At 35.6% G+C, this 25,949-nt stretch overlaps 1 protein-coding gene across 4 annotated transcripts in view; it reads right to left on the reverse strand.

Moving 5' to 3' along the window:
- Positions 1 to 2,565: 2,565 nt before the first annotated feature.
- Positions 2,566 to 25,949, reverse strand: part of SESTD1 (SEC14 and spectrin domain containing 1) — a 62,004-nt gene continuing 38,620 nt past the window's right edge. For 3 of the 4 annotated variants that reach the window (XM_075153352.1, XM_075153355.1, XM_075153353.1), the window contains 12 exons: positions 25,685 to 25,782; positions 25,231 to 25,286; positions 22,498 to 22,709; positions 18,606 to 18,728; positions 15,024 to 15,218; positions 14,268 to 14,382; positions 12,965 to 13,124; positions 10,152 to 10,233; positions 9,709 to 9,831; positions 8,262 to 8,453; positions 5,665 to 5,786; positions 2,566 to 3,318 (listed from right to left, as the gene is read on the reverse strand). In XM_075153352.1, coding sequence (XP_075009453.1) covers positions 3,189 to 3,318; positions 5,665 to 5,786; positions 8,262 to 8,453; positions 9,709 to 9,831; positions 10,152 to 10,233; positions 12,965 to 13,124; positions 14,268 to 14,382; positions 15,024 to 15,218; positions 18,606 to 18,728; positions 22,498 to 22,709; positions 25,231 to 25,286; positions 25,685 to 25,782 — 1,608 coding nt within the window. In that variant the 3' untranslated portion in view covers positions 2,566 to 3,188. The remainder of the gene's footprint in view (positions 3,319 to 5,664; positions 5,787 to 8,261; positions 8,454 to 9,708; positions 9,832 to 10,151; positions 10,234 to 12,964; positions 13,125 to 14,267; positions 14,383 to 15,023; positions 15,219 to 18,605; positions 18,729 to 22,497; positions 22,710 to 25,230; positions 25,287 to 25,684; positions 25,783 to 25,949) is intronic. The other variant, XM_075153356.1, reaches the window with a different exon arrangement.

Genomic DNA, 25,949 nt, shown 5'->3' on the forward strand with positions numbered 1-25,949 from the left:
CTGCCAGTCTGTCCAGCTGATGCCCTACTGAAAATGGATGACACCTACTGAGCTGATCACCATTCCAATACTGTTCACTCTCACAAAAAACACACTCAGGATTACATTACCAGAAAGAGCAACAAAATGCTTACCATATTTTGAAACACTTCAAACACATCCAAACTTGGCTAACAGGAACTTAGAAATTCTTGTTATTGATTTCATTACCATGGAACAGGGTTGACTCCATCACTTCCAAGTTATTAGTGATAACATACTTCGGAATATAATAACTACAATCCTTACAATCAATCCTTTCCCATTCTATGGGAATCTCCCCATCTTACATGTAGCACTGTATCCCTCACTACAGGTAACTTACATTAAAAAAAACAAAACAAAACAAAACCGTATTTGCATGTTTTGGAACTCCATTATTTGAATTGGTTTTGCTACCAAAAAGTGTAGAGCAAGAACCACAGGTAGAGCCACCATTACTGCTTGCAGTAGAACCTGCACAGACAAGTAGCAACAGATTACTTGAGCAGTTTTGCCTTTTAGCATGCCTCTATATATCTCATTAACTTTGTGTGCTATTAAGGGTTGTACATTTCTAAAGATTCAGTAGCAAGTACAACCATAGATAGTAGATTGACTAAGAGAAGACCAGCACAAAAATCTCTCTCAGTTAGTCACATTCAACAGTATTCTTAACAGATGGTGTTTATTCCATTCTTTCAGTAAGACAGGAAGTCTCAGAGTTCATAGGAAGGATTCAGAAATACCTTGCAGACTTCTGCAACATGACCTAGAAAACTACTGCCATCATTCCCGATACATAGAAAATGAGCAAATCGCAAAGCGCTGGTAAATAGCACCTTACCAGCCGCTTGATTTCCCTAAAGGCAAGAAATTCCAGAGAGGAAGGGGAAGGGAGCAGAGAGAGAGGAAAAGCTCGCATAGCCCAAGGGGTTATATCGGAGACTTGATCAGAGACAATTGGATGAAAGTCAGAATCCACTGGCCTCCAGGAATGCCGGACAACAGATAAGAACAGCCTCAAGATTGGACTTCAGTCACGGAGCTAAAATTAACGCCGGGGTTATTAGGGTGAACAGTCATCAGTTCCAAGTTGTGCACACAGCTGCCACATGAATGAGGTAGGAGCTTCTGATACTGTTCTGGTTTTGCATATGTTATTGAGCCCCTAAACAGAATAAAAATAGAATAAAAAATAAAATAAAAACCTGCAAATAATCTTAGTGTTTGTAACACATGCTTACTGTAAACTAGTATTTTAATGGGATTTTATACTGCAGACCATTATTTACTGTAAGTAGATTGGATTTTCAAACAAGTGCTGCAGAATTGGAGACGCGGTGCTTATCAATGACTATAATTCTTAATTTACTTTTGTGTTTGTGCTTTGTATTAAATATATGTAGATTTTTCATGTTTGGGTTCTTTCTAAATAAATTTATCTCATCCAAATATTAGCCATAGTATCAGCAGCTTTCTCAATCAGAATTAAACAACTAAATTAAATTTTAAAAGATTATATTGAAAAAGTCTTTTTATATAAGTAAGGTCTGTGAAACTTCAGTTGGTTTTAAACTAGTATTAATGTAATATTGTACCATTGCATCAAACGCATCAAAAAATAATTGGATTTCCTCTGCCAAAATACCCTGAGAGGAAAAAAATCTTTATCAATGAAGTTATAGAGAAGCCATTAATTTTGAATTATTATTTTTTGTAGAGAAATTGCTTTATTTGACATATTGCTTTCCTGTGGAGAAAATGTGGAAAAACTGAGACAAATAAGTAAATATAATATTTGAATGACAGATCCATCAAGAAAACCTGCAGAGTAATAACAACTTCTGCAGGAAGAGAGCATTATCTTTACCGTGAGCAAAATATAGTGAGATAACATACGGTACTTAGATCTACAGTTGTTTGTTTCACACATAGTATTCTAAAATGGTCGGACAACACACCATCTTCCAGTAAATATAATACTGAATTTGTCCAAATTAAATCCTGAAGAGTAAGAAGTTAATCAAATTATGCACACAGCTGATTGTTTCAATCCAATTCCCTTCTCTTAATAAATTTCATTTTATTACTAATCTCATGGTTTTAAGTTGTTTATGAACTTCATGTTAATCATTTTTCATTAGATGAAAATCTTTAACCTCAAAGGTACTACCAGAGATATTCACATTTATTCAAGATTCTCCATTCAAAGGGAAATAAGACTGAGAAATAAAGCACAAGAGATGTGTACCAGTCTTACATGGGAATAAAACTATTAATATAACACTGACTTATGCACATACTATCTTCCTTTTGTTTAAGTACTGCTATCAGAAAGTAAGAAGAAAACCCAGACTCTCGCTCCTATTAATAATAGTTCAAGAGCAGTTCCCCTTATAGCTACAGTGCGTTAAAGAGTATTTCATAAGAAAAATTATACAGACTTTGTAAATATATTGGGGGAGTGATGATTTTCACTACCATTTATCACAAAAATTTAACACAAATGACATTTGGGAATACAGACCAGAACAAATTTATATTAGATTTTAAAAAGATGATTTTTATTAAGCACAAACAGCTTTTAATACATTATCAATACAAATAGGAAAACATCTGTTTAATGAATTTGATATATCAAAGATTTGATGGGCAGGTTGCATACTGGCACAATAAAAATGATTTTTTTTTTTTTTTTTTAAAGTATTTCAAATTGAAATTATAGGGTCACCACTATCTACACTGCAGGAACTTCACCTACAGTCTAAAATTACTACATCACCGGGGCATAGGGGGAAGCAAAGAACTACAATTTCATAATATGCAACTCCTAACACTTTCATTAGCACCATTCAAAGCTTGCATCAGCTGTTTAACTAAGAAGCAGCTGACTGGTCAGGTAAAGCTTTACAGCAAATTTCAGTGCAAAGTTTACAGTTCCTTTTCATAAGATACTTGGAATCTATGGTTTCATAGCATGTTAAATAATTATGGCTTGATAGATGTACAGTGTTAAGATGCTGAGAACATTTACTTTGAAAAAAAGATGAGACTTATAACGGCTGTGAAATGCATTTTAATATATTATGCCAAATTTTGTAATATGCAAACAACATGCTGGATTACAAACTGAAGTCCTATTATGAATTCATAGACAAGGGTCAGTATTAGCTCTCTGGGGTAGTGGCTTCTGGTTGTCTCAGCTGCTGCTTTTTCAGGCTAACTAGCTTCATCTTCTCTCTAATATGTTCTGCTGCAGAAGCCATATCACTTGGGCTCCCAAAGTACTGCTCAGACCTAAAAAAGAAACCCCACAAAAAGTTATCAGTGAAAAGTAAGACAGTGTGTGAATATACACGTGAATGGCACTAGAAAACACAAAGCAGGTAAGAAAAATAGGCACTTTTTCCTCTTGAAATTTAAAAGCCACCTTTAAAAGGCTTTTGAAACTCAGTGAGGAGACTTGACAGCAGATCTTGATGAAGTTATTGCAACTACTAAATGACTCTTTCATACCCAGAAGATTCTCTCAACAACAGGGTGCTGTTCTATAAGTGCAACTAGATACTTCCTAACACTTTTTTTCACTGACGTTCTCTGGCTACCCCCCAAGTCAGTCTGGCAGTTGAGTACTATGACAATCAAGGAAATCTGTCTAGACATGAATTCTGAGGCTATACAATTGCTCATTACTAAAGGACTGTGAGTATGTGAAGTCAGCCACATGCTGTCAAATTATGTCATCTACCTCTCAAACTGAAAAGAACACATGGCTCTGTAAGTCGATTTCTCCCATTTAAATACAACAAAAGAACAGCTGAAATGTTAGGGAAACCACTAACGAAGCTGTCAGCAAAAGGAGGATTTGAACAGAATACATGTTACAGAAGAACAGGTATCAAATCTAATTACGAAGCACAGACGTTGAAGACTTTGGAAACGGTGGTAGGACAAAGGACTTTGGACAAAATGGGGTGACAGGCATAAGCAGACAGAAAAGTTATTTCACACAGGAGGGGACTGGTTTGACTAGGGAACTCCAAAGACTACAGATAGCACAACTGCGCACGGGATCACAGTATAGGCAGAGGTTTTTCCTGATGCAGATTAGAAGCCATGAGCAGGACAGGGAACAGTGACCTGGACTTCCATGAAGATACTGACAAAAGTCTGAAGTGGTAAAGAGGCTGATGAAGATGTCGCCAAGCTTTTTATGACATTTTGTGTGTTCCTACGTTTCTTAAACTATTTCTAATGAGTGAACCCTTTGCAAATTGTTTGTTAAACGCTTCAGAAACAGAATGCCTAGGGACAACGAGCAGGGGATCCTGGAAGTTAGGACAGCTAAGATCCCACTTTTGAGAAGGGGGACACACAGAACTCTGCTGAAAAGCCAGAGGGGTCAGAAATAATGTTTAGGATTCATTAAAATGCAGGTGTATATATACCTATAGCTACAGAAGCATTGTGTTAGGACTCAAACCTCAAAGTGTGGCAAGCGTCTTCTTTCATGGGGAGCTTTCCCAGGTTTTAATGTTTGTTTTTACTTTAATAGTCTATCCGCAGATTACATCAGTTTTAAGAATAAATAACAGTTGTTACTTTTACCAGGTCACCAAAATCTGCTATACAAAAATCATATCAAAATACTTTAACAAACATAACACACTTCTTGGGTTTTGTTCCCCTCCCCGCTCCCCCAAGCCATAAAATCCTCACTATTTTCAAATACACTACTGAAAGGGCAGTAAAAATCACTATAGTTCAGGCCTGGGTCCATCTTCATGGGTAGCACTCATTACTGAAGGAATCTATACTGCATAGGGAGCATGATATTTTGGAAATAAGATGACAGGAAATTAATTTTCATGACAAGCTTCCTGTAACTGTATTTTTCAGATCGACTTCAGGCAACATATAATGCAGTTGTCTGATACCACCTCATAAGGTTTCGGCCTCTAATTCAAAATATTGATTTCAGATCTCATTCACTATGGTGCGGGATCCTACACAACCAGAGACTAGTTCCAAGGCTTGTTATATTCAAGTAGAGGAAATTAACGACAAGCTCAGCATCAAAATGGACAAGTGTATTTTACAGAACAGAGAACCGAGTTTTACTATGGCTGAGATTCCAAATTCAATTTGCTTTTGTAGCTCAAGACAGCCACCAATTTTAAATTAGTATGAATAGCTCACAAGGGAAGTACTGTTTTGTTTGCTGAATAAATCAAACGTAAATTTATCTTCAATGTGCTGGCTTAAGACTTCCGATAGAATTGCAAATAAATTAATCAAAATACTACAATTCAAATCTGGTATCTTTTTTCAGGGAGAAGAGATTGGGACTAGTTGTTCTTCTGCTACTTCTACATACTTTACTGGTGTAAAGACTGCATAAATCTAACAATTACTGAGTATGAAAAAGTTACTACTTTGAAAAAGCGGGCATATTGTCTTTGGAAAGTTTGAAATTGGACCTGCCTGCTTTCTGTGAAAAGATGGGAAAGAATTTTTCATGAGTGTTAGTGCGCTGCCTTTTTAATTTCAGGAATAAGCATTCAGGATTCTTCTGCATACAAGACTATTAAGAAACTTTACCAAAAGCATGTTCAGTAGGCATTAGAAAAACATTTTGCATACCCATCAGGATAAACTACAGGCACTGTTAGTCTGTCCAACAGCGATTTCCCAACTGCTTCAATTTCATCAAATTGCTCCATTTCATTAAAAGCTTCAGGCTGCTCTGGACATTCTTGCAAAATCTGTTAAAAAATAAATAAGGAAATGCAGAACAAAGTAGACAAGGCATAGCATGTAGTTTTTTAAGTGCCATTAACTGGCAGAGTGAATGTTCTTTCAGCATCTTCACTGCTACATTTATATGAGATCAATTGAAATATTCATATAATTCAAGGTAAATATCGATTAAGCTACACTGAGAAGATAGTTCAGGGCTACCACTGTTCTGTACTAGAACATTTTACATTACTTCTAAGAGGGAACAAAGAAGAAAAAATAGCCTTGCTAGACAATATTCCATCAACAAATATAAAATGCATAAAAATAGTAACCTGCATCAAGACAGTCATATAAAATGGAAGAAACCATTATCCCACTGTATTCAGCATTGGTGCGGCCTCACCTTGGGCACTGTGTGCAGTTCTGGGCCCCACAACTTAAGAAGGATGTGAAGATCCTTGAATGCATCCAGAGGGAGGCAACAAAGCTGGTGAAAGGGCTGGAAGGAATGTCCTATGAGGAGTGGCTGAGGACTTTGGGCTTGTCTAGTTTGGAGAAAAGGAGGCTGAGGGGCAACCTCATTGTTCTCTACAGCTTCCTGAGGAGGGGAACAGGAAAGGGAGGTGCTGATCTCTTCTCCCTGGTATCCAGTCATAGGACATGTGGGAATGGTTCAAAGCTGTGCCAGGGGAGGTTTAGACTGAACATTAGGAAGCATTTCTTTACCGAGAGGGTGGTCAAACACTGGAATAGCCTTCCTAGAGAGGTGGTCAATGCCCCAAGCCTGTCAGTGTTTAAGAGGCATTTGGAAAAATGCCCTTAATAACATGCTTTAATTTGGTCAGCCCTGAATTGGTCAGGCACAGTTGGACTAGATGATCGTTGTAGATCCCTTCCAATTGAAATAGGGTATCCTACTCTATAACATGAATAACGAAGGGCCCCTTCCAAGCAGTTTCAAAACTAAAATCCACATCTGGCACAGAACAGGTAGGATTAAAAAAGTCTGAGCGGAAGTGTTTCCATATGGGATTGGGACCCAATACTAGTACTTAGTTCTATATTTTCTTCAACTTCTCCCTCTGCCACTTCTTACTTTTTTCCAAAGCAGCATGGATATTAACAGCATATTTTCCTCAGACTCATTAATAGTACTAGGAGAATTGTTTTTGACCAAAAGCATTATTTTTTTCAGCTCTCCGTTTACTTTTTTTTAAACTTATGATTGCCTAAAAACATAGCAATTAACTACCACAATAATGAAAGAATGCTCACAATATGGACTGAGACAACTCTTTTAGGAGTTTATGAACCACTGAATTTAGTTTGGTATCAGGTAAAACATTTTTCAGCCATCTGTGACAGCATAGATGATATATTTCTGCTTTTGTGAACCTCCAGCAACTCTCAATGCCTACAAATTAAAAGTATCTTCCATTAATACAAACAAGAAATTAATAAAAGCAAAGAGCATATGAATCAGCTTTGCATCCATGCTCTCCTTCAGTGACAGCATGAATTTATTTTCTTTTATCATGTGCAAGGTTGGCTTTTTTTTTCAGTTATATGCAATTTTATTGTCAATATTAGAGATACATACTCTAAATTGCTTTTTTAAAATGTATCACTTCACAGAAGGAATGGTTCCTGGACAAAAAGGCCCTACCTCTCATGATCTACATTAATGGACACTGTCTCGAATTCAGGTGTTTAAGAACTCTCAACATTCCCCTGCCTTCAGCAAGCTGTTACTGAATAGTAACAGCTATCCCTCATAACATTGCTCATCCTCCTCTGTGGCTTCTAGCATCACCCAACTGGGCACAGTGGCGAGACACTTGGTTACAAGAGTTTGAAAACCATACCAAGGCAGAGGTGTGTTTTGAAGAAAGCATGTCCAAAACCCTCCAAATGCAAAATACAAGATGCAGCAACACAGCATGCATGGAAAATAAACTGGTGACAGTTTCATTCATTTACAGTTTGTGAGAAGAATATCACATTCAAAATGCACACAGCTTAAAAGGCAATACTTCTTTTAACTCTCCAAAGATCTTAAATGACCCCATAGCTTTGTATTATACCTTGCACAAAAACACAAATCAAGAAGTATTCCTTGCCTTCAAGAATTACAGTCTAAAACACACAAAGAAATGCTTTATGATCAACATCAGAGTTCCCCTCTGAAGAGTTAAAAAAAAATTCTTCCCACCCCCACCTCAATGCACCTGAACTTCAGGGCTGCTGCTCTCCTTTTTGTTAAGCAGGCCCTATACTAATATAGGTATGCATGCAATAATTGCATTAAATATTGAAATTAACAATTAGAAAGATATGCTTAAATTCTTCTTTCTGTTTTTGGTTGGTTTTTTTGTTTGTTTGTTTTGTTTTTAATATTTAGAAAGGAAAAAAATACGCACTGACAACCTAATTTTTCTTACATTTTGTTTGCTTAAATTCTGATAAGAAATTTTTCTTCTTAAAAACACAACACTCACCTTTTCAGCACTTGAATGAAATGCAACAGCTGTTTCCAGCCGGTGCACTCTTTCTTCAGAAGTTATTGTAAACTGTTTCCACACTCTGTTCAGTCTTGGAAGTGTGTCCCCTGAGGACCTTGAAGTGCATCGCAGGGACTGGCACAGGACAACAGTTGCCTGCAGTAACTGTCTCCCATAATCGTAAGTACTCTAAAAGTTAGAGGGGATGGGAAAGCAAACACACTAAAAACTCTGCATTTAATTTAGGAGCTAATTAGCATCTTAAACCTACAGCAGACAAGTTTACGAAACCTCCTCAGTTTAGGTCCACAAGGTATATTGAACTAATCTGATCTACTAGAAAAAGCTGCTGAAGCATGAATAAAGTTGTAATCACCAAACAGTGCTTTTGCTTTTTAAAAAAAATTAAAACAAACAAAAAAATCCCATTGTATAGCATTCACACTGGCAAAAGAACAGAGCTTCCTGAAAATATTGAATAGCTGCTTGGATCTTACATGGGATACTTGATATCTACTGCCAAGATGACTGTCTCACCAACTTCACTGTCACCATGTTTGTGGTCACCCAGCATCCAGGTGCTTTGTGGCACATCATTATAACAGCAAGCTAACCTCCTGTCATCGTCAGTTCTAATTCATCAAAAGAGAAAATGAGTTCCAGTAACAGGTGCCATTTGAAAACATCACATCCGTTAATTGGCAAGTCTGTATTAGTCATTCCTAAAAGCAGTATCCATCTGAAAAAGCACCTGAAAAAGGCCCAGGTTGTACATTTTCTGTTCTTAAGTGAAACTCTTTCACATGTACCTGGCACCTGTTTGCATATTCAAGATTTTCAAACAGGCGTGCAAACATGCCTTATGGCTTCACTGAATTTCAGTAGACTCTTGTACAGCAGGATTCATTAGTTGGCTGCTATGGTCAAGAATTAAAGCTGTCAGTTCTGTTCAACCACTAACTCTGCTAGTGCCAAAACTCCTTGTACAAGCAGGACCATCATAGACCAACAGTCAACTCTATCTGGAAAACCAATAGAAAGCCTCTGTCTCATGAAGTACAGCACAAAATAGACTGAAACCAAGTGGCTCATCCATATTTCAGTATTTTGATTGCAGTCCTTCAAAAGTCTTTATAAAGACTGTTTGAAATATATGCCTTTTAAAGAAACTCAATGTGAACTTTATGTTTTGTGGTTTGCGTTGGCTATGTGAAGCAGAATAAACTAGGGTAGTAAACTGCAGTGTTGCTATTGTTGATGGAACTTCAAAATCTCATTAGGCTCATCACCAATTCCAGCAATCATGATTTCTTCATTCAAGCATTGAGGCAAACTTAAGACTAGTAACACCTGTTCCATATTGTCCATACAGGTACCAATTCTATTTAGGAGATCTTCTGAAACTGTACAAAACCCATATTGCTAAAAAAGTAATTCATTTCACCTGTGCAACATCAACAAATTTTCGATGTTTCTCCAGTAAAACTTTTGTTTCTTGAGCATCATCTCCCAACCGGATGTGTGTCTTCAGCAGAGCATCCAGCAGTTCACTTAACCATTCTACTGCCTTCAAAACAGAAGTTAAAGGAATAAAAACTACTAAATTAAAAAGAAATTAATCCAGAAGGGTGAAGTAACTTCAATACTAGCACATACTTTTGATATGGAAAAAAGTTAAAAGAGATATCAAACTGGTATATCGCGCATGCAATCACCAATACACTATTTTCAGTCATTGCTATATCCTTTATTTTCACTGTACAAATTCGCTAAATTAAACTACATTTGAAAGTGACATAAATAATACTGTACAACTATCAATCCCCATAAGTTTAGCCAGCGGACTTCAAAGACCAGGATGATGAAATTCTGTAGGCATTTCCATACCTGAGCAGCATCCTCTTCACATTTAAATAACTGTACCATCTGAAGCATCTTCAGTCGCCGCACGTCCACCATATCCTCACACCTTAAACAGTAACACAGACACATGCATAGCAGAGACAATACAATCTGAGTTTGACAGCAATATTTTCAGTGAGCAACATTAAGATACAAGTGTTCACGAAAAGGTGATTAAAGCATTTCTGTGATGCTAAGCTTGGCCAAAATATGTAATCCTTCGCATAACAATAAGAAACATGCAATAAATAGAACTGAGCACTACAACCCACTGAAATCGTGATTCTCAAGACTCCCAATATGGCTACGCTATAGATAGTAATACCAGCAGTAGCTACAACGCCTTCCAACTGCATTGCAGGTTCCTTACCCTGTTGCACTGGTAAGATTTGCAGGCCACGCAGACACTTACATGGCTAAGACAGGCTTTCTCCTGCTGAAGTCTAGGTGAAAGCTGGCTTAAACCTGGCATAATTCTGAATTGTACTGTGAGCTCGTGGCAAAGTTTTCTTGGTAAATAAAATGAGGACTGTTTAAAAGATGTTAATACATGTTTCCATTTTTCTTTTTAGTTAACTAAAGATTGTAATAATTGAACCCTTACATGATGATGTCCTTTGCTATAACTTGTCAGGAAGCATTTCAAAATCTAATTCATGTAAAAACTAATTCTAATTCTCTTGTTCTGAACTAAGCACATTTTGCAGTTCTTTCTCTAGTCAGAATAAAACAAAAAAAGTTATTGGAAGTTCTTTTCTTTCCACATGGAGCGCTAAGCTAATATATTTAGCAGAATGACCTTTCCACTTCGCCTTTCCACTTCAATTTCAGAGCCTACTAAGTAGTCAGCAAGATTCAGACTCCTGTCCAGTGCAAATGGAATTACTAATGTCAACAACAGTTAGCTCTGTAAGTGAATGTAAGAGATGGTATGCACAGATCTGTTTTTTCTAACTGGTTGCAAACATAAGCAATCCCAAAGAACAGTTTGTTAGCATGCTGCATTTTGTTACATGTCCTGTAGCGCTGGGATGCTTTACAGAAAGGAAATTTGTTGCTCTGTTAACACAGGAAAACAGTTTATGGCTTCCCAAAAGCATAACTAAAGCAGCAAAATGCCCCTAGAAATAAACGTTATACTACAGGTGTATATAAATAAATGAGAAACATTCAATAGAATCTGGGAAGGGGAAGGAAAAAAAAAAGTGTCACAAAAGTTACTATTAAATGCTATTGAGACATAGCAGACCTTATTGTACTTTGTCTCTTGTCCAGGCTGAAGAACCTTGTTTAATCATTCATCATCTGGAAGCTGTTTCATACCTTTCTCTGAACATTTTATTGACTTTTTGATCCTCTAATTGACTTCCAACGATTCTATATCCCTTCTGAGAATAGGGTCCAGAATTGTGTAATGCTTAAAACACAAATGGACTACAAATCTATACAGGGACACAGTGACATTTTCCTTGTTTATGAGTGTCCTTGTTTATACGAGTGACTTATTTCCTAGTTTTCTATTCCTTTCCTAATAATCCGTAGCATTCTACTTGCTTCTCACAGTATGATTGAACATTAAAGCAATTTTTGCAAAAGTTTTCCAACATTTATCCCTGAGTTAACAGCTGGTTCAGACTCCATTACTACGTATATAAAATTTTTCCTTCTCCTGTGTGCATTTCTCAGTACTGAATTCCAACTGCCATTTTATTGCATAGTGACACGTGGTCCTCTACAGCTCTTTGCAGTTGGCCCTCTAAACACAAGTGCTGCTCACGTAAACAGCAGAGGACATACGTAAAACAATACCTTCTTTAAGTGTTATCAAAACACATGATTTCTTACACTAAGCTGCTTAAGAAAACAATTTGCGGGTGGTAGAATTAATTCCTAAAATGAGCAACTCTATGCTCATTAGACCTTGTCGTTCCCTAGAGGCACCTCTTGGTTCAGCCATTGCCCTCAAAGTTCAGGCACTTTCTATAGAGAGTGCTTTACTGTCTCAGGGGTTCCAGCAGTAATAATGAGCAATATCATCTGATTCTTTCACACTGTTGAGTAGAAAAAAAGGCAGTACTGTAGCCAATCCAGTACTACTACATCTTTAAGAAAAAATAATCAGTGAAAGACTTGGAAGAAGATGATGGCAAAATCCATCCTCCTTGCAAATTCAACTCTCCCGAGCATTTTTCCCTACTCTATCTTTTTCCAAGAGTCCCAAAAAAACACATTTTGAAAACTGAACTCTGTGCCTCCATTTTATATCCTGTCCCCCTGACACCAGCTCATCTTTCTTCCTATCTTCAGGAGTGAAAATGCCATGCTCAAAGGGTAGAGGTTGTGAAAAAGAAGAGGATAAACAAGTCTGTACATAATTAATACATAATTTTAGAGCAATCATCACTACTATAGTCTTAGTATACCTTCCATCTCAAACTGCTAACATACAAAAGATGCCTCTTGCATTCATTCCATAACTCCATATAAAAGGAATGTATACTTCTTGAGCATTTACAAGTACAGGAAAGCACTCAAATACTCCATCCAGTACCGAAATACAAAAGGTGCTTGGATTTAGGAATATGCTACAACAGATTAGGCAGGGAAGCTTCTATCCCATTTAAATATACCACAAATATAAATTACAGTTGTACTACATCTCTTAACTGAAGATAAAGCAAAATGGTCTCTTTAAAATATATATATTTTTTTATATATATACACACACACATATATATTTTTATATAATTGACCTAACAGCACACGAAAATCTTAATGACTAGAACTGTTATTATTACCTTTGTTTTCTAAGTTGCATATCTTCCATCACTCCTTGGATATGGTCCACGTTTTCTTTGTTTTCAATAGTCACGTCTTTTCCATAGGCCCAGGATGCCTGATTAGATATCTGATCAAGAAGACTTTGACCTTTCTCACGCAAGCCTTGCAAGCCTAAGTCTAAAGAAAAAAAAAGAAAAAAAAAAGTCAATGGTCACTCTTATAAATTTGTCTGGGTTTTTTTCCCCCCCTCAAAGGAGAGATATGAAATGCAACAGAATCTGAGATGGAAGGTTGGAACGTGAAAAGGACATTACTATCTGTCTTTCACTACCCTTTCCAACTTTTAAGTTTGAGTGAGCAGTTGCCTATATTAAGGAAGAGCTAAGGCTTTTCTATTTTATGACCTAGCAGATACAAGAAAAGGAATAAAAGCTGACAGTGAGTATTAACTTTTCAGCACATAAATAGCTAATTAACGTCTTTCACCCACACAGTTGCACAATACCTAAAATATTTATCACTGCTAAGCAGTTGTAGCTTAAATGTTCTTCCATGGCTGGCAGAAGTTACTACTTTATAATACATCTGATATGGTTGATACATTTTTCTACACTGAAATACGCCAACCCTTAGAATCTGCTGTTACATCTATTACTTGGCAGCTCTACTATCTCTTTTTTTAAAAGGGATATCTAGTTTATGCATCAAACTCTCATATTCCAATCATAACTACTACTACCATATGTGATTTTGCTTCAAAGCCCTTTCTCCTACAACATATTGGACTAGATGATCATTGTAGGTCCTTTCCAACTGAAATACTCTACTCTATACGCTTGACAGTGTAACAACCTTAAATGTGCATTTATTAACATATACATTCCAAGCTACTGCAAAATACTGAGTACAAGCATTCTAAAACTGAGTGGATAACAATCTTAATCATCAAGGGGTCAGTTCTGGAGACAAAAAGATCATCTAAGCACTATATTACCAAGACACTAAGGATGACTAGTGGGGAAAAAAGTTTGTCTACAGCTGAAATGCATGATAATGGTATATAACAAATATATATTACATGTAAAACATTTAAAAGAAAACATTTCCAGATCATTTTCCCAGATAGAACTACTATGCAGTAAATAGCATAAGCAAGTCAAAGGCAGTTAAGTGGAGCATTACTTAGATAGGAATTAGAAGAGATAGATATTATTTTTTATGCTGTCTTTTTTTAAAGGGGATGGTGGGATTACTGTTTTTTTTTCCGGTAATGCATTCATTAGAATGTGTGTATCTGAAATGCAGAAATATTTTGCTTACCAACACTTTTCAATTTCTCTTCCAGTAGTTTCAAAGTTTGTTGAATTGATGCTCCATCTGCTGGTGCTACGTCTACACACAACATTCCTAGTAAGCCATCCAATTGCTGAGACAACTAAAATGAAAAACAACATAAATATTGATATTTAAAAAGAAGTTTTGAGCTTCAGATGGTTGGGTCTGCAATATTCTTCTAAATGTTTAGAAATCTGTTATTTTAGAAGTTTCTCTTTGCATCTATAGGAAATGAAAGTCAAGATAAAAGACAAATGACCCATCTGCTTATAAAATTCCAGGAGCATACATCCCTAGATGGGGGAGAGAGGAGGAAGCGAAGATTTTTTTTTTTTCAGGCAAGTATAGGAAAGGAATAAATGCCAATTTAAAAAAGGAACCATGAAAAGTACACCACATTGCGGTTCAATTAATGCAGATGCCTCTAATTAGGAAAAAAAAAAACAAACAACAACAACAACAAAAACAAGAGGGGGAAAAGGCAACTTTTTAACTAGTAAACATTTTATTTCAAATACTATTGAATGTAAGATATATTACAAAGCACTTCCCTCCTAAAAAAGGGGAAATCCATCTTCTCAGTGTTTCAATTATAGTAAATGAAGACTTACTGTATTTTCCAAGTGACATTATATGTCCCCCCACGCCCCTAAATTTTTTCCAATGTATTCAACTTTTATAATACTAAGGCAATAATATATTGACAGGTGAGCCTGTGAAAAGTTAAAAAGAAAAACTTACATCCTGCGCAACACTGTGGAATTCAAGTGCTGCTTGTAGTAGATTCTGCCTGAATTCCAGCTGACTGGCCTGCCGGTAACACACATCACTCAGCTGTTGCTGCAATGCTTTCAATTCCACAAGGTCCTCCTCATCCCCTGCATTTAGAAGAGCTGCTATCTGCTGGTTAAGCTCAACATAAACAGCAAACCACTCCTACAAACACAAGAAAATAAAGCATTAAAATAATACCATACATAGTTCTATTTCTCTTAAAATGGCATACATCTAACTGCAGACTAATCAATAATCAGATTAAAAAAGGAACTTATTACAGCTTACACTATAATTATGAAATCTCACACAGGAGGAAAAAACATTCCTAATTTCAAATCAACTCAAAAAGTGCTTAGTACATTTTAATATATGTACTGTAGTATCAAAAAAAGGTGCAGAAAGATGGGAAGATTACAAGGCATAGCTACTAGCTCCCAGCACAAACTCCCACTCAAACTGTTTTACTGAACCAACAGAGGAATTCCACCTTTTAAAAGAAATTTCTAATGCTTACATGTCGATAGTGCTCTACTGAAACAAAAGACCTCTTGCCAAGTGGTAAGCTATTACAAAAAAGCTGTTCATAAGACTATGTAGGTGTTACTTTCAGTGACATGATTGAAACCAGCAATAATTTTCTTAAAATATTTAGAAAAAATTACTACTGTTGACAAAGTGGAAGTAATCTCTATCTTCTGAATAAAACAGTGTATCCACGTACAGAAACTTCAAAATTATCCTTGTTTCTTATTTAAGGAAAGCTTTATACTACTCAGTTCAAAATGTGTAGCTTTGTTTTTCAAATGCTTTGATTACTGAATACATACATAGGAGTTTGTTATATTGTCATCGTGGTGTATTTGAAAAAGAAAATAGTTCAAATCTTTAATAAGTCTGGGAGATTTGAAAATGACTTGATACATCAAGATCACATTCACATCTTGCATGACTGAGATGCCTGTAAAGCAAAACATGTTTGCTTAACAGCTTTTATTTTGGCCTATAGTAGAGTGACCTTCAAACGCCCTATGCATTTCTAATGCTATGGAATAGCACCATCTATTGGCCTAAAATATCTGATTTAATTAGTATTCTTGTCACACTCCTATTGGGATGTTTGCAATTTTTTTAAAATTACGCCTTCAGCTTTTGCATCATTTATTTACACAGCATGCAAAATATAGAGTATAAATATCCATATTCTGAAAATGTTTTTCTTTTTACCCAAAGCCGTCTCTATCATCTGCTCACAGGAAGAAACAGAGTATGAAAAGATGCAAGGAGGAGGAAAAAAAAAAGTAATAAAAAAGTTAAATTAGCAATCAGCCAAAAATTTAAGAGCAGAATAAGTCTCTCATCTACCCCAAAAGGGGCAACTAAAATGACATAATATGGAAACACCTTCCATTGTCACACACGTAGTATAGACATATAGGTTCAATAAACTCAGTTTACACATCATAACTCTTGTTATTACCTTTAGACACTGAACGTACAAGTCAAGCTTTTGAGTGTGACAAGTCAACTATAATATGAGAAGTCAAACAAAAAATCTAGATTAATAACTAAGTTTTTATTTTTAGCATTAAATTAAGTAAAATAGTTGCAGTAATTGATTTTGGTCAAGCTGTCAGTGAAATTAAGAGTCAGGCAAACCAGATATAGAAAGTGTGTTTCTGATCCTTTCCACAGAGGAAAGTCAGGCACAGCTGTACATGACAGCTCAAAACAATAGAGAAAAGGCCAACATTTGCTCAAAAATAACAGCTGTAGTATATTGCTCATCAATAAAACAATCAGAAAATAAAAAACCCAAAAAACAAACAACCTCCCCCCCAAAAAACAAACAAGAAAACCCCCCAAAAACAAGTAAGAAACAAACAAAAAAACCCACCACCCTAAGAAAATTATTTTTTCACTTCAGAGTAAACTGACGTAAAAAAGCCTATCTTTAAAGCAAATCGAACATTTTTGCATCTTCAGAATAGAAGTAATATAATCAATAAATAGGAGAAGATGAAAGAAAACAAGCATACAAGCTGTCAATTCAATTAGTAGGAGAGAAAAAATAGGAAAATAATGAAAGAGGAAGAGTACACTCAGCTATTATGAGATGTTTAAAATTCAAAGAAAAAGGCGAAGCATGTTTTTCCAGTACTGTTGTCAAAAAATGGTTTTAATTTAAAAACAGGCATCTAAATTTAAGGTAGGCCAGTGGTTTCCCAATTACTTCTTTTAGTATAAAATAAAGAACAATTTTTCTGACTATTGTTTCTACAAACCCCTGCCAGCATTTGAGAACCAAGCAGCGTTCCATCTTGTTAGTGTTTTAGCGATGAGCAAACTGTAGGCCAGCCTGCAAACTTCAGTGGGATTTCAATGATTTCAAGGACTGTATTTAGCCCAAGCTAAAGCATAGTTCTCCGTTATAGATATCCAAGTGAGAGCAAAGTATATTCAATCTTGTTTTCTCTTTTCAGTTTGAAGTGCTAGTATGACGGAAAGATTTTAAAAATTATTTTTGTCAACGAAGTAGGCAGGGGATTTTTTTTCCTTTCTTTCCAATTAGGATTTTAACTGTAAGATATTTATACTTCAGAAGGTACTGGTTTTCAGAGTAGAACATTGCTTGAAGAACTTAAAGCAATGAGAAGACAGAGGAGATGGGATTCACTTGACCAAACACAGACACCTACAACACACACTTCTGCATCTGAGCAAGGAAACCTTACTCAGTAGAGAGGTAGTCAACAGAACCAGTGTAGTCTAGGGCATAGTGTTTCTCGGACTAAAGGTTTGGGTTCCGGTTTTTTTCCTAAATTAGGTTAGAAAAATTATAACCCAGGGACTATTTTCTTTGTCATGACTGTAAAGGGAACTTAGGAATAAGTGGACAGAATTGTCAATGTCTGCATCAAGGAAAGTCGGAAAAGAGGAAAAGCACTGTGAGCAACACTCCCTTTGGGAACAATATGCCAATTATAGTTATTCTTCTGATGGAAAGACAAAATTCTACTGAACCTTAGGAAGTCTTCAAAATTAGAAGCAAAGGCATCAAGTCAGTATAGTTACAAAACAGTCTCTTCAAGATTTCATTATGAATGTAAACTGTATCTCAGGGTTTTGATCAATGAAAGTGTTAAGCCAGTTTCAGCTACTGGTAAATGTAGTTTTAAAATAAAATAAAGACAAAAATATTAACTTATTCACCTGAGAAGTACAGGACTTCTCAGCCATTTTGGCAGGGAGGAAAAAGAAAATTTACTCCTCCTACTCAACATGAAAATTTAAGAACTGCTGAAACGTCATAAAAACAAGAAAAATCATAGGTAAAAATCAGTATTTTTCTACACTGGAAAACAAAATAAAAACCATGTATATATATTGACCATATAAAGTTCTTAAACTGCTCAGGTACTTTCCTCTGTAACCCATAAAATCATGCACTACGCAAAATTCCTAGACACTTATAACCAAAACACATTGCTCATAACTGCATGTACTTAGAATTATTTTGCTACTTGAAAAGGGCATGGGAAGTCTCACACTGTGCTGGCTCTCAATCTCTTCATGTTTCTGTTGCAAAGCTTGTGAAGCTCTAATTGAATCACCTATTCCCCACTGGGTTCTTAGCTGTTCTGATCCAGGTCCTTCAAGCCAATTGACTACCTGTCAATAAGATAAAGATGACAAAAATAAAGTAGCAAATCAATTACACAAAAACTGGTATAAAAAGAATTCTGTAACATAAGCAGAAATATTTTGAAGTAAGTATATGTTTATGAAAAAAAAAAATCTTTTTAGGATCTGTAGAAGTCTTGCGTTGCATCCATTCACATCTTCAAAAGCTTTAAGTAGAAACTACTTTTCATTAAACTGAATGAAAGCCTGTCAGCTCCATGAAAGCAGGTGGCAGCTAAAGATTTGTCACATACCTACTCGTCATTTCATATCTCTGTCAATAAAAGAGCTAGAGCTTAAAACACAGTTTTCTTGATAATGGACATCTCATGTTCAAACAAGAATTTTTGTTGCCTAAGTGAATTACAATGCACAGCTGTATTCAACCTCACACCTGAGAGTTCTCTCCTTATTTTGTTGACTATATTAACACTCAAGTACAGGATATGTACTTATTCCAAAACTAAATTTACACAAGTTAGTATTTTATATATTTGTGTCTTTTCAACTCGCTCTATTCAAATAACAGAAGCCTCTTAGAGTCTTAATAGTCACATCTCATGGGATCTGACTTTGCAGAAATCTTTGCAGGGTCATGGCAATACAGTTTTGGACTACAGTAATGGATTTCTTTTATTATTATTATTATTGTTATTATTTTGAAACCATTTCATTTAATGACAATATTATTCAAAGCAAAACAGAGTATCTCAAATTTTCCTTATACACATTTGAATTATCAGATTATATCTATGGCAAAATTTTATGATATATTTTTAAACATCTAGAAAACAGAGACAGCCCTATGAAACTTAGCTCAAAAATCACTTACTACTGGAGTTCTGAAGTAAGGAAATGCAGGAATAGCCCCACATTCTGAACCTTAATGAAAAAGCATAGGAAGCCAGCTTCCTCTCTTTAATGTGACTTTTGTTTAAGCAAAGGTGACAGAACAGCTTCACAAAGTTTTTCAGGAAATATAACACAATACACAATGTAACACCAAACTGTGAAGACAAATGAAAAAGGGACTAATTGGAGTATTTTTATAGTGCTGCTAGGCTACATTGCAAAGTAATCAAGAATGACCATCACCATTACAGAAGATCACTCAATTCACCCCACCTTTTAGTCATCATAGCTGTGTCTTCCCACCATCTCTTTTTGCCCAGCCCGCCTAAGAAGCGCTGTTTCAGAGCATATATTCTTTGCTCCAAAAGCATCCTGGTCTTCCTTACTTTTATCATTTCTAGGGCAAATTAAGACTTTACAGTTCTAGGTTCTTTTTGTTTAAAGAGAAACTTCTTGTTGTGCTCAGCACCTCTGCACAGCCGTCTCTGGTTAAATATGGAATGGACCTAGAAGTGAAGGCACCCAGATGTCCCCCTGTGACCTCAGTGTGGCCTGGAAAACTCACATATGGAAACGACAGTTCTCGTGCAAATCTGAAACAGTATGCAAGAACTACTGCTTAGCAGCGCCCTCTCTGACCAAGACCACCTCCCCATTACAAGTTTCCAGCAACTACTGCATTGCCTCGGAGACTGCTTAGCTTAGCACATGGCCATTCTTGTGTGACAGATACTTGGCCTGAGGAGAGTCACTAGGGGACCTGGAGAAAGAAGCGATGTTATTTTCATAAAATATATTTTTAAATAGTTAATGACTAGACCACTGCAAGGCCTGGCATTAATTTTTGTGAATTAAGATTAGAAAAATAGTAATTAACACCTCTGCCTAAGGAGAGACAAAGCTTGAATTTATCATAACATGCAGAGTTGCTCATCAGCAATCTGTTTAGTAGAACTGCTCATCAGAAAACATCTGGAAATCATTGCTTTCTTTACACTGCAGAATGAGAGATGAAGGAAAGGGAAATAAAACTATGGAATAGAAGAAAGAGTGGTGGTTAAAAAGAGAGGGTAAGATATTGAACGCACAAGGGAAGAGAGGTGGTTACGGGTAAGAGGGCTTTGAGACAGGAGTAAGAACTAAGCAGTTCACAGTAAGCAGAAGCAGCAAGTTGTGAAAATGAAACCGGAGCACAAAGGCAAGCCAGGAGTGGTTAGCAATATAAGAAGCTACACAAAGAATGAAATAGGAATGTAATTGTAATGAAAGCTAACAGGAAATCAAAACACTAAAAAAAAAAAAAAAATTTAAAAACCCAATCAATCAGCAACACAAGAGGGAAAACTTTCTATGTACACACCCATTCCAACTGAAAATACTGCAAGTATGTTTTACTGCAACTTCTGTTTGTTTTGGGAAAATAAATTCCATGACACTTTGCCTGTATCGGTTTCCTCCAGTCCATCATTATCTTCTTACTTTTCTCTGTTAGCCTAATTTTCTCCCGTAAACCAAAAGGAAACTAAATCAATTTCTAGATTCAGTAAGTTTTCCCTGTACATTTGTATGCCATTTAGAGAGCTTTTAAATGCACTTTATAAAACTGATTAGTTTGATAAAACAGCAAAACAGATTTTTCCTGTGTCCTGAGACTCAGTTCACTTACTATGCAGCAACCATAGTGTAGACAGAGCAAATGAAAAACTATTTCTAATACAAATATTGCAAAATGAGGCTGATGCCTCAGTAAACAAGTCTATTTAAATGCATTAACAATGTCAGTTTGCCAAAGTACGTTATAAATTTCATTTCAATCAGCACATCTTGTTCAACCACTATAACTTTAACACAGGAAAAAAAAATCTCACCTGATTATACCCACAGCCGTGGTAATATGTTCTATATAGTACTATTTTCATCTCTTACACATTTTTATTATTTCCAGCTCAAAATATCAAAAGATGACATTTGCTTTTTTTATATTTTCATAATAATCTGAATGACTACATAAGGGAAAATTATTTCCTCAGTAGATTTATATTTTCACTGCTAGAAATAACAAGATTGATTAGCTTTTATCATTACCCATACCTGGAACACTGTGAAGTGCAAGTACTTGATTTGCACTCCTCATGCATTAGAAATGTCAATGTTGAAAGGTTAAAAGCAATATCCATTCCATTTTATGCATATTCAAACTATAGCTTAAAAACATATAAGTCTGTTTTCAAGTAATAAACACAAGAGGAATAAATTAATTCCATTTCCTTGATTTTCTCTACTGAGACTCTGCTGACAAAACGTTGAAAGTGCTAATTACATGTCTGTTTCCAAAGGACCCAACCAATTCATTATGACCTTTAACACAAAATTGATTAGGAAGATTTGTATTCATTCTGGTCAGGGTAGCCTTGAAATACAGAGATTTTAATCACTTTAAGTTAAAACGCCAAGCATTAGACAAAGGAATAAATAATGGCTTATCTTCAGTAACAGGAACTTAAAACAACATGGGCAGGGGAAGGCTTCCAACTCTCAAGCAAAATTACAGTCAAATGTGTCTCATTTGTGAGTGTTCCTCTCTTTGCTAACAGGTCAGGCATTTGACCCTCCGACAATGTAGAGGTACACTGCTACAGTACGCAAGAAAGGGACAATGTGGAGGTTCTTCAGAGTGATGGCAAGAGAGCACGTTTCTAACCACCTCCACATATCAGAACAGCCTTTGGACAGTCACCATGGAAGCCACTATGTAAAGCATCAAGTGAAACTAGCATGTTGCAGTTTGAGGAGTGAAAGGAAGCATGAAGCTCTCACCTCTGATTCTAAGTTTTGCAGGAAACACAGTCTGGGACTTCAGCTCAAACCTCTGCCTCACAGCATTCAAGAACAACTCCAAGCTTACCTGCATTACCTTCTGCTGAATCTCCTCTAGTTGTGTGCGCTTGCTACGTTGTCTGCAAACTTCCTGGTAGCGGGTATATTGCTCTCTGAGTGAGTCTAGTAGCTTCATGACCTGTGGCTGAGCAAGTAGTTCATCATCCATTGGAGACCAGGATACCCCTCCATCTGAACCGTTGAATCGACGCTGTTGTAACTCAGATAGTAACTCATGACCTTTAAGAACACATATAATGATGTGGTTAATTTAGATTCAAAAAACAAGCACAAAAATTATTAGTAAGCATGCCTGCTTTTAGACTAGCTGGTGATACATTTTTGCAGCTAATGATCTTTCATGCATTGGGCACATTTAATGATATCGTTTCATGCAGAGCACTGGCCACAGTTTGTGAGGTTGTATCAGTCATAAAACAGGGTAGAAATCATGTGGTATATTTTAGATATATAAAAGAGATACCGTGACTTTAACATTCATATTGACAATAGTATTGATTAATGTAAAGAAACAATTGCAAAGCACAATCTTGAGTCTGAAACAACTATAAAGTATTCTTGTTTACTTCAAAATACTGTGTAGCATCCAAAGTATTTCTCTCAAACAATTCATATTCTTAGATTAAATGAATGATCTAGAAGCACGAACAAACTGAGCATATAATTTCTCTGTTATCTTCCAGGATTTTTTAACATGTACAAAACTTTCTATGAAAGTGTGGAGCTGAATACTAAGTAATTTGATCAATAATTTTTTCTCACTTTTCTCACCTTTTTCTTTGTACTCTTAAGCACCATTTCAGGGTACAGACTCTCTATAAAGTGTAACGACTTTCGTATATGCAAAAATAGTATGTTTTGACTATTTCATCCTTTGTTTAAACCGTTTGAAGAATGTTCTTGTTAAGTTGTGGTAAAGTTTTCAGGATCAGGATCATACTACCACTAAACCCATATTATCAATTTGTTCCCCAAAAGCTCAGTGAACAAGTTAGCAAATAAAACAGCATTTAGTCGCTGTTGGTGTAAATGTTGGTGTAAAAGTGAAAATCTGCCAATTCCACATCATCAGTTCTGCAGGTCTTAAAATGGTGACTTGCCAGTTGACTAAAAGAAAAAGGAATTATTAACACTAAAATAGAAATTGTAATACCTCAAGGAAAATGCAGAAAAATAGACTCTAAATTCAACTGGTATTATCTATACAATCAAAATGCCAAAGGCTTTGGAGACTGCAGCAAGCAACTTTAAATTACTCAGCATATATTATTGTGAAATGAACACGTCTTAAGAATTCAAATACTATGGAAATAAACATCTTGGATTTCACCTTTATAATACTACACAGATAGGCACAGATAGCTGCAGGGCAAACAGACTTAAAGGCTTTTACAAGGTGGTAGTTCTGCTGGGATAATTTTGAATTTTTATTGTATTGTTTCAGCAGTAAAGAATTAACATTTTCAAGGTAAAAACATTTTTTTAAACTAGATTCTTATCAAATTCTAAGAACTATACTTTATATGTGAATCTGGAGCTTGTGCAAGCAACAGTACTTGTAACTATGGAAGACAGAAGCCTTTTATCTAAAACCTCAGTTTGTTCATATTTACCCTTAAGAGATAGGAAAGTTTAATTGGGGAGAGTTTAATTTTTTATTCTCAAACTTTCAACACAGTGAATCTAACAAAGAGAAAGGTTGCCTCTTAGGAACTCCCATGATTTAATGAAAGATATTAAACTTCATAGCTCAAAAAAAAAATCATTATGCCATAATTAAGAAAACAGAGAATGCATATAAACTAACGTTCTTGGGAGCCATCTACTTCCACAAAATTGAAGTGTTGTTTTGTCAAAAAAATCTTACCATTAGAGGAGGACACACAATTAGACTAAAATCTAGTGACAGTGTCTACAGACACTTCATATTTTGAAAACCACAGCAAGGAACTACTGTTTCACCTTTTAACTCAAACAATATTATCCTACATTTAAATAAGCTAAAATTTTACACAGAGGGCATGTAAAGCCAGCAGTTCTCTGTGGCAAATATTACATGTGATCCACACATTAGTTTGTAGGAGGCTATAAGATAAGGCTTCTGAGCACTCAGACTCTGATCACCACCTTAACACTATGCATTACTTCCTATTCTACAAAGGTACAAATCTTTAAGCAAATTTCTAGTTCAAATCAACAGTGCTATTATACTTTATTGCCAATAGGAAATTCACCCTAAAAAAAAACATTTCAATCAAAGAACCCCAAATTGTTTAATGCTCAAGGGAGAGTCTAAGCAGCAAAGAGTCAAAAGACCGTATGCTTCACTTTTACAGATGGTCAGCTCAGAACTAGGCTGATGCAAATTATCAGAATTGTGTAGGAAAATGCTATCTGAATTGTAGCCATTTGGTGGCTACTGAGACGAATTCATTCTATAAGGCCAACATATTGACACCATCTAGAAACAAGGTATTCTCAAAATTAAACATATTAATAATGGTAATACTGTAAAGATGGTATGAGGTTTATTAAAAACTATTTTTAAAGAGACACATTTGGAGTTCTTCCATTTATTTGTTAACATTACTTTTTTTTTAAAATCCAACACAGATAACATTAATTGATAAGCTTGTTACATTCTGATGATGGCTAAGATAATTATTGTGCCCTCTGTGGGGCTTAAAAATGAATAATGTTACTTTATTGACCAACATTATCATTTTTCAACTTACTATACCTGTCTGCAATACCGTCTCAGGATCAACTGATGGAAGGAAGTTCAAATCTATTGATCTTGAATAAAGTAACAAACACATTATTAATAATAATAAACTAAATAATTACTTAAAGTAACAAACAAATAATTTGTATTACAGTAGCACTAAAAACTTCAACTAAGGTCAGAGCTACCTGATGCTCTTATGTTTCTGTATGTTTCTTTCCTCACTCAGTAAAGCCCTCATTTTTTCAGCTCATTGTACCAAAACGGAAGTGCAGCTGCATGTAGTCAAGAACCAAATAAGCATCCAGCTACACACAGACTGATGAATTTTGTAGTCTACATTATAATCGTTCAGAATTTCTTTACACATTTCAAAATATTTAAGGCATATCATATTTTCAATATTGTTTGGATTTCCAATGAAATTTTATAATCCAAAAGCATTGATTTCAAAAAGTGAACCACACACCTCTCTTTTTCTTGTTGAGTTCCTTTATCGCTTCCATTGTTAATTAGAGCAAGCTCATCCAGTAAGGATGTTGATTCTTTCGTGAACTTTTCAAATACCTAAATAAGAGGCAGGTTTTAATTTAAGAAATTAAAATTATATAACTGGCAGTATTGAAAGCATCAGTGCAAATTTATCCACTAGTCTGTTAGCATACTTCAATCTTTACACAGTGTATTTATTTCCCAACATTCAGATGGTAGCCTAGAAAGAGTAGAAACTATAA

Source organism: Calonectris borealis, chromosome 6 (genome assembly GCF_964195595.1).
Source record: "Calonectris borealis chromosome 6, bCalBor7.hap1.2, whole genome shotgun sequence".
Taxonomy (NCBI): Eukaryota; Metazoa; Chordata; class Aves; order Procellariiformes; family Procellariidae; genus Calonectris; species Calonectris borealis.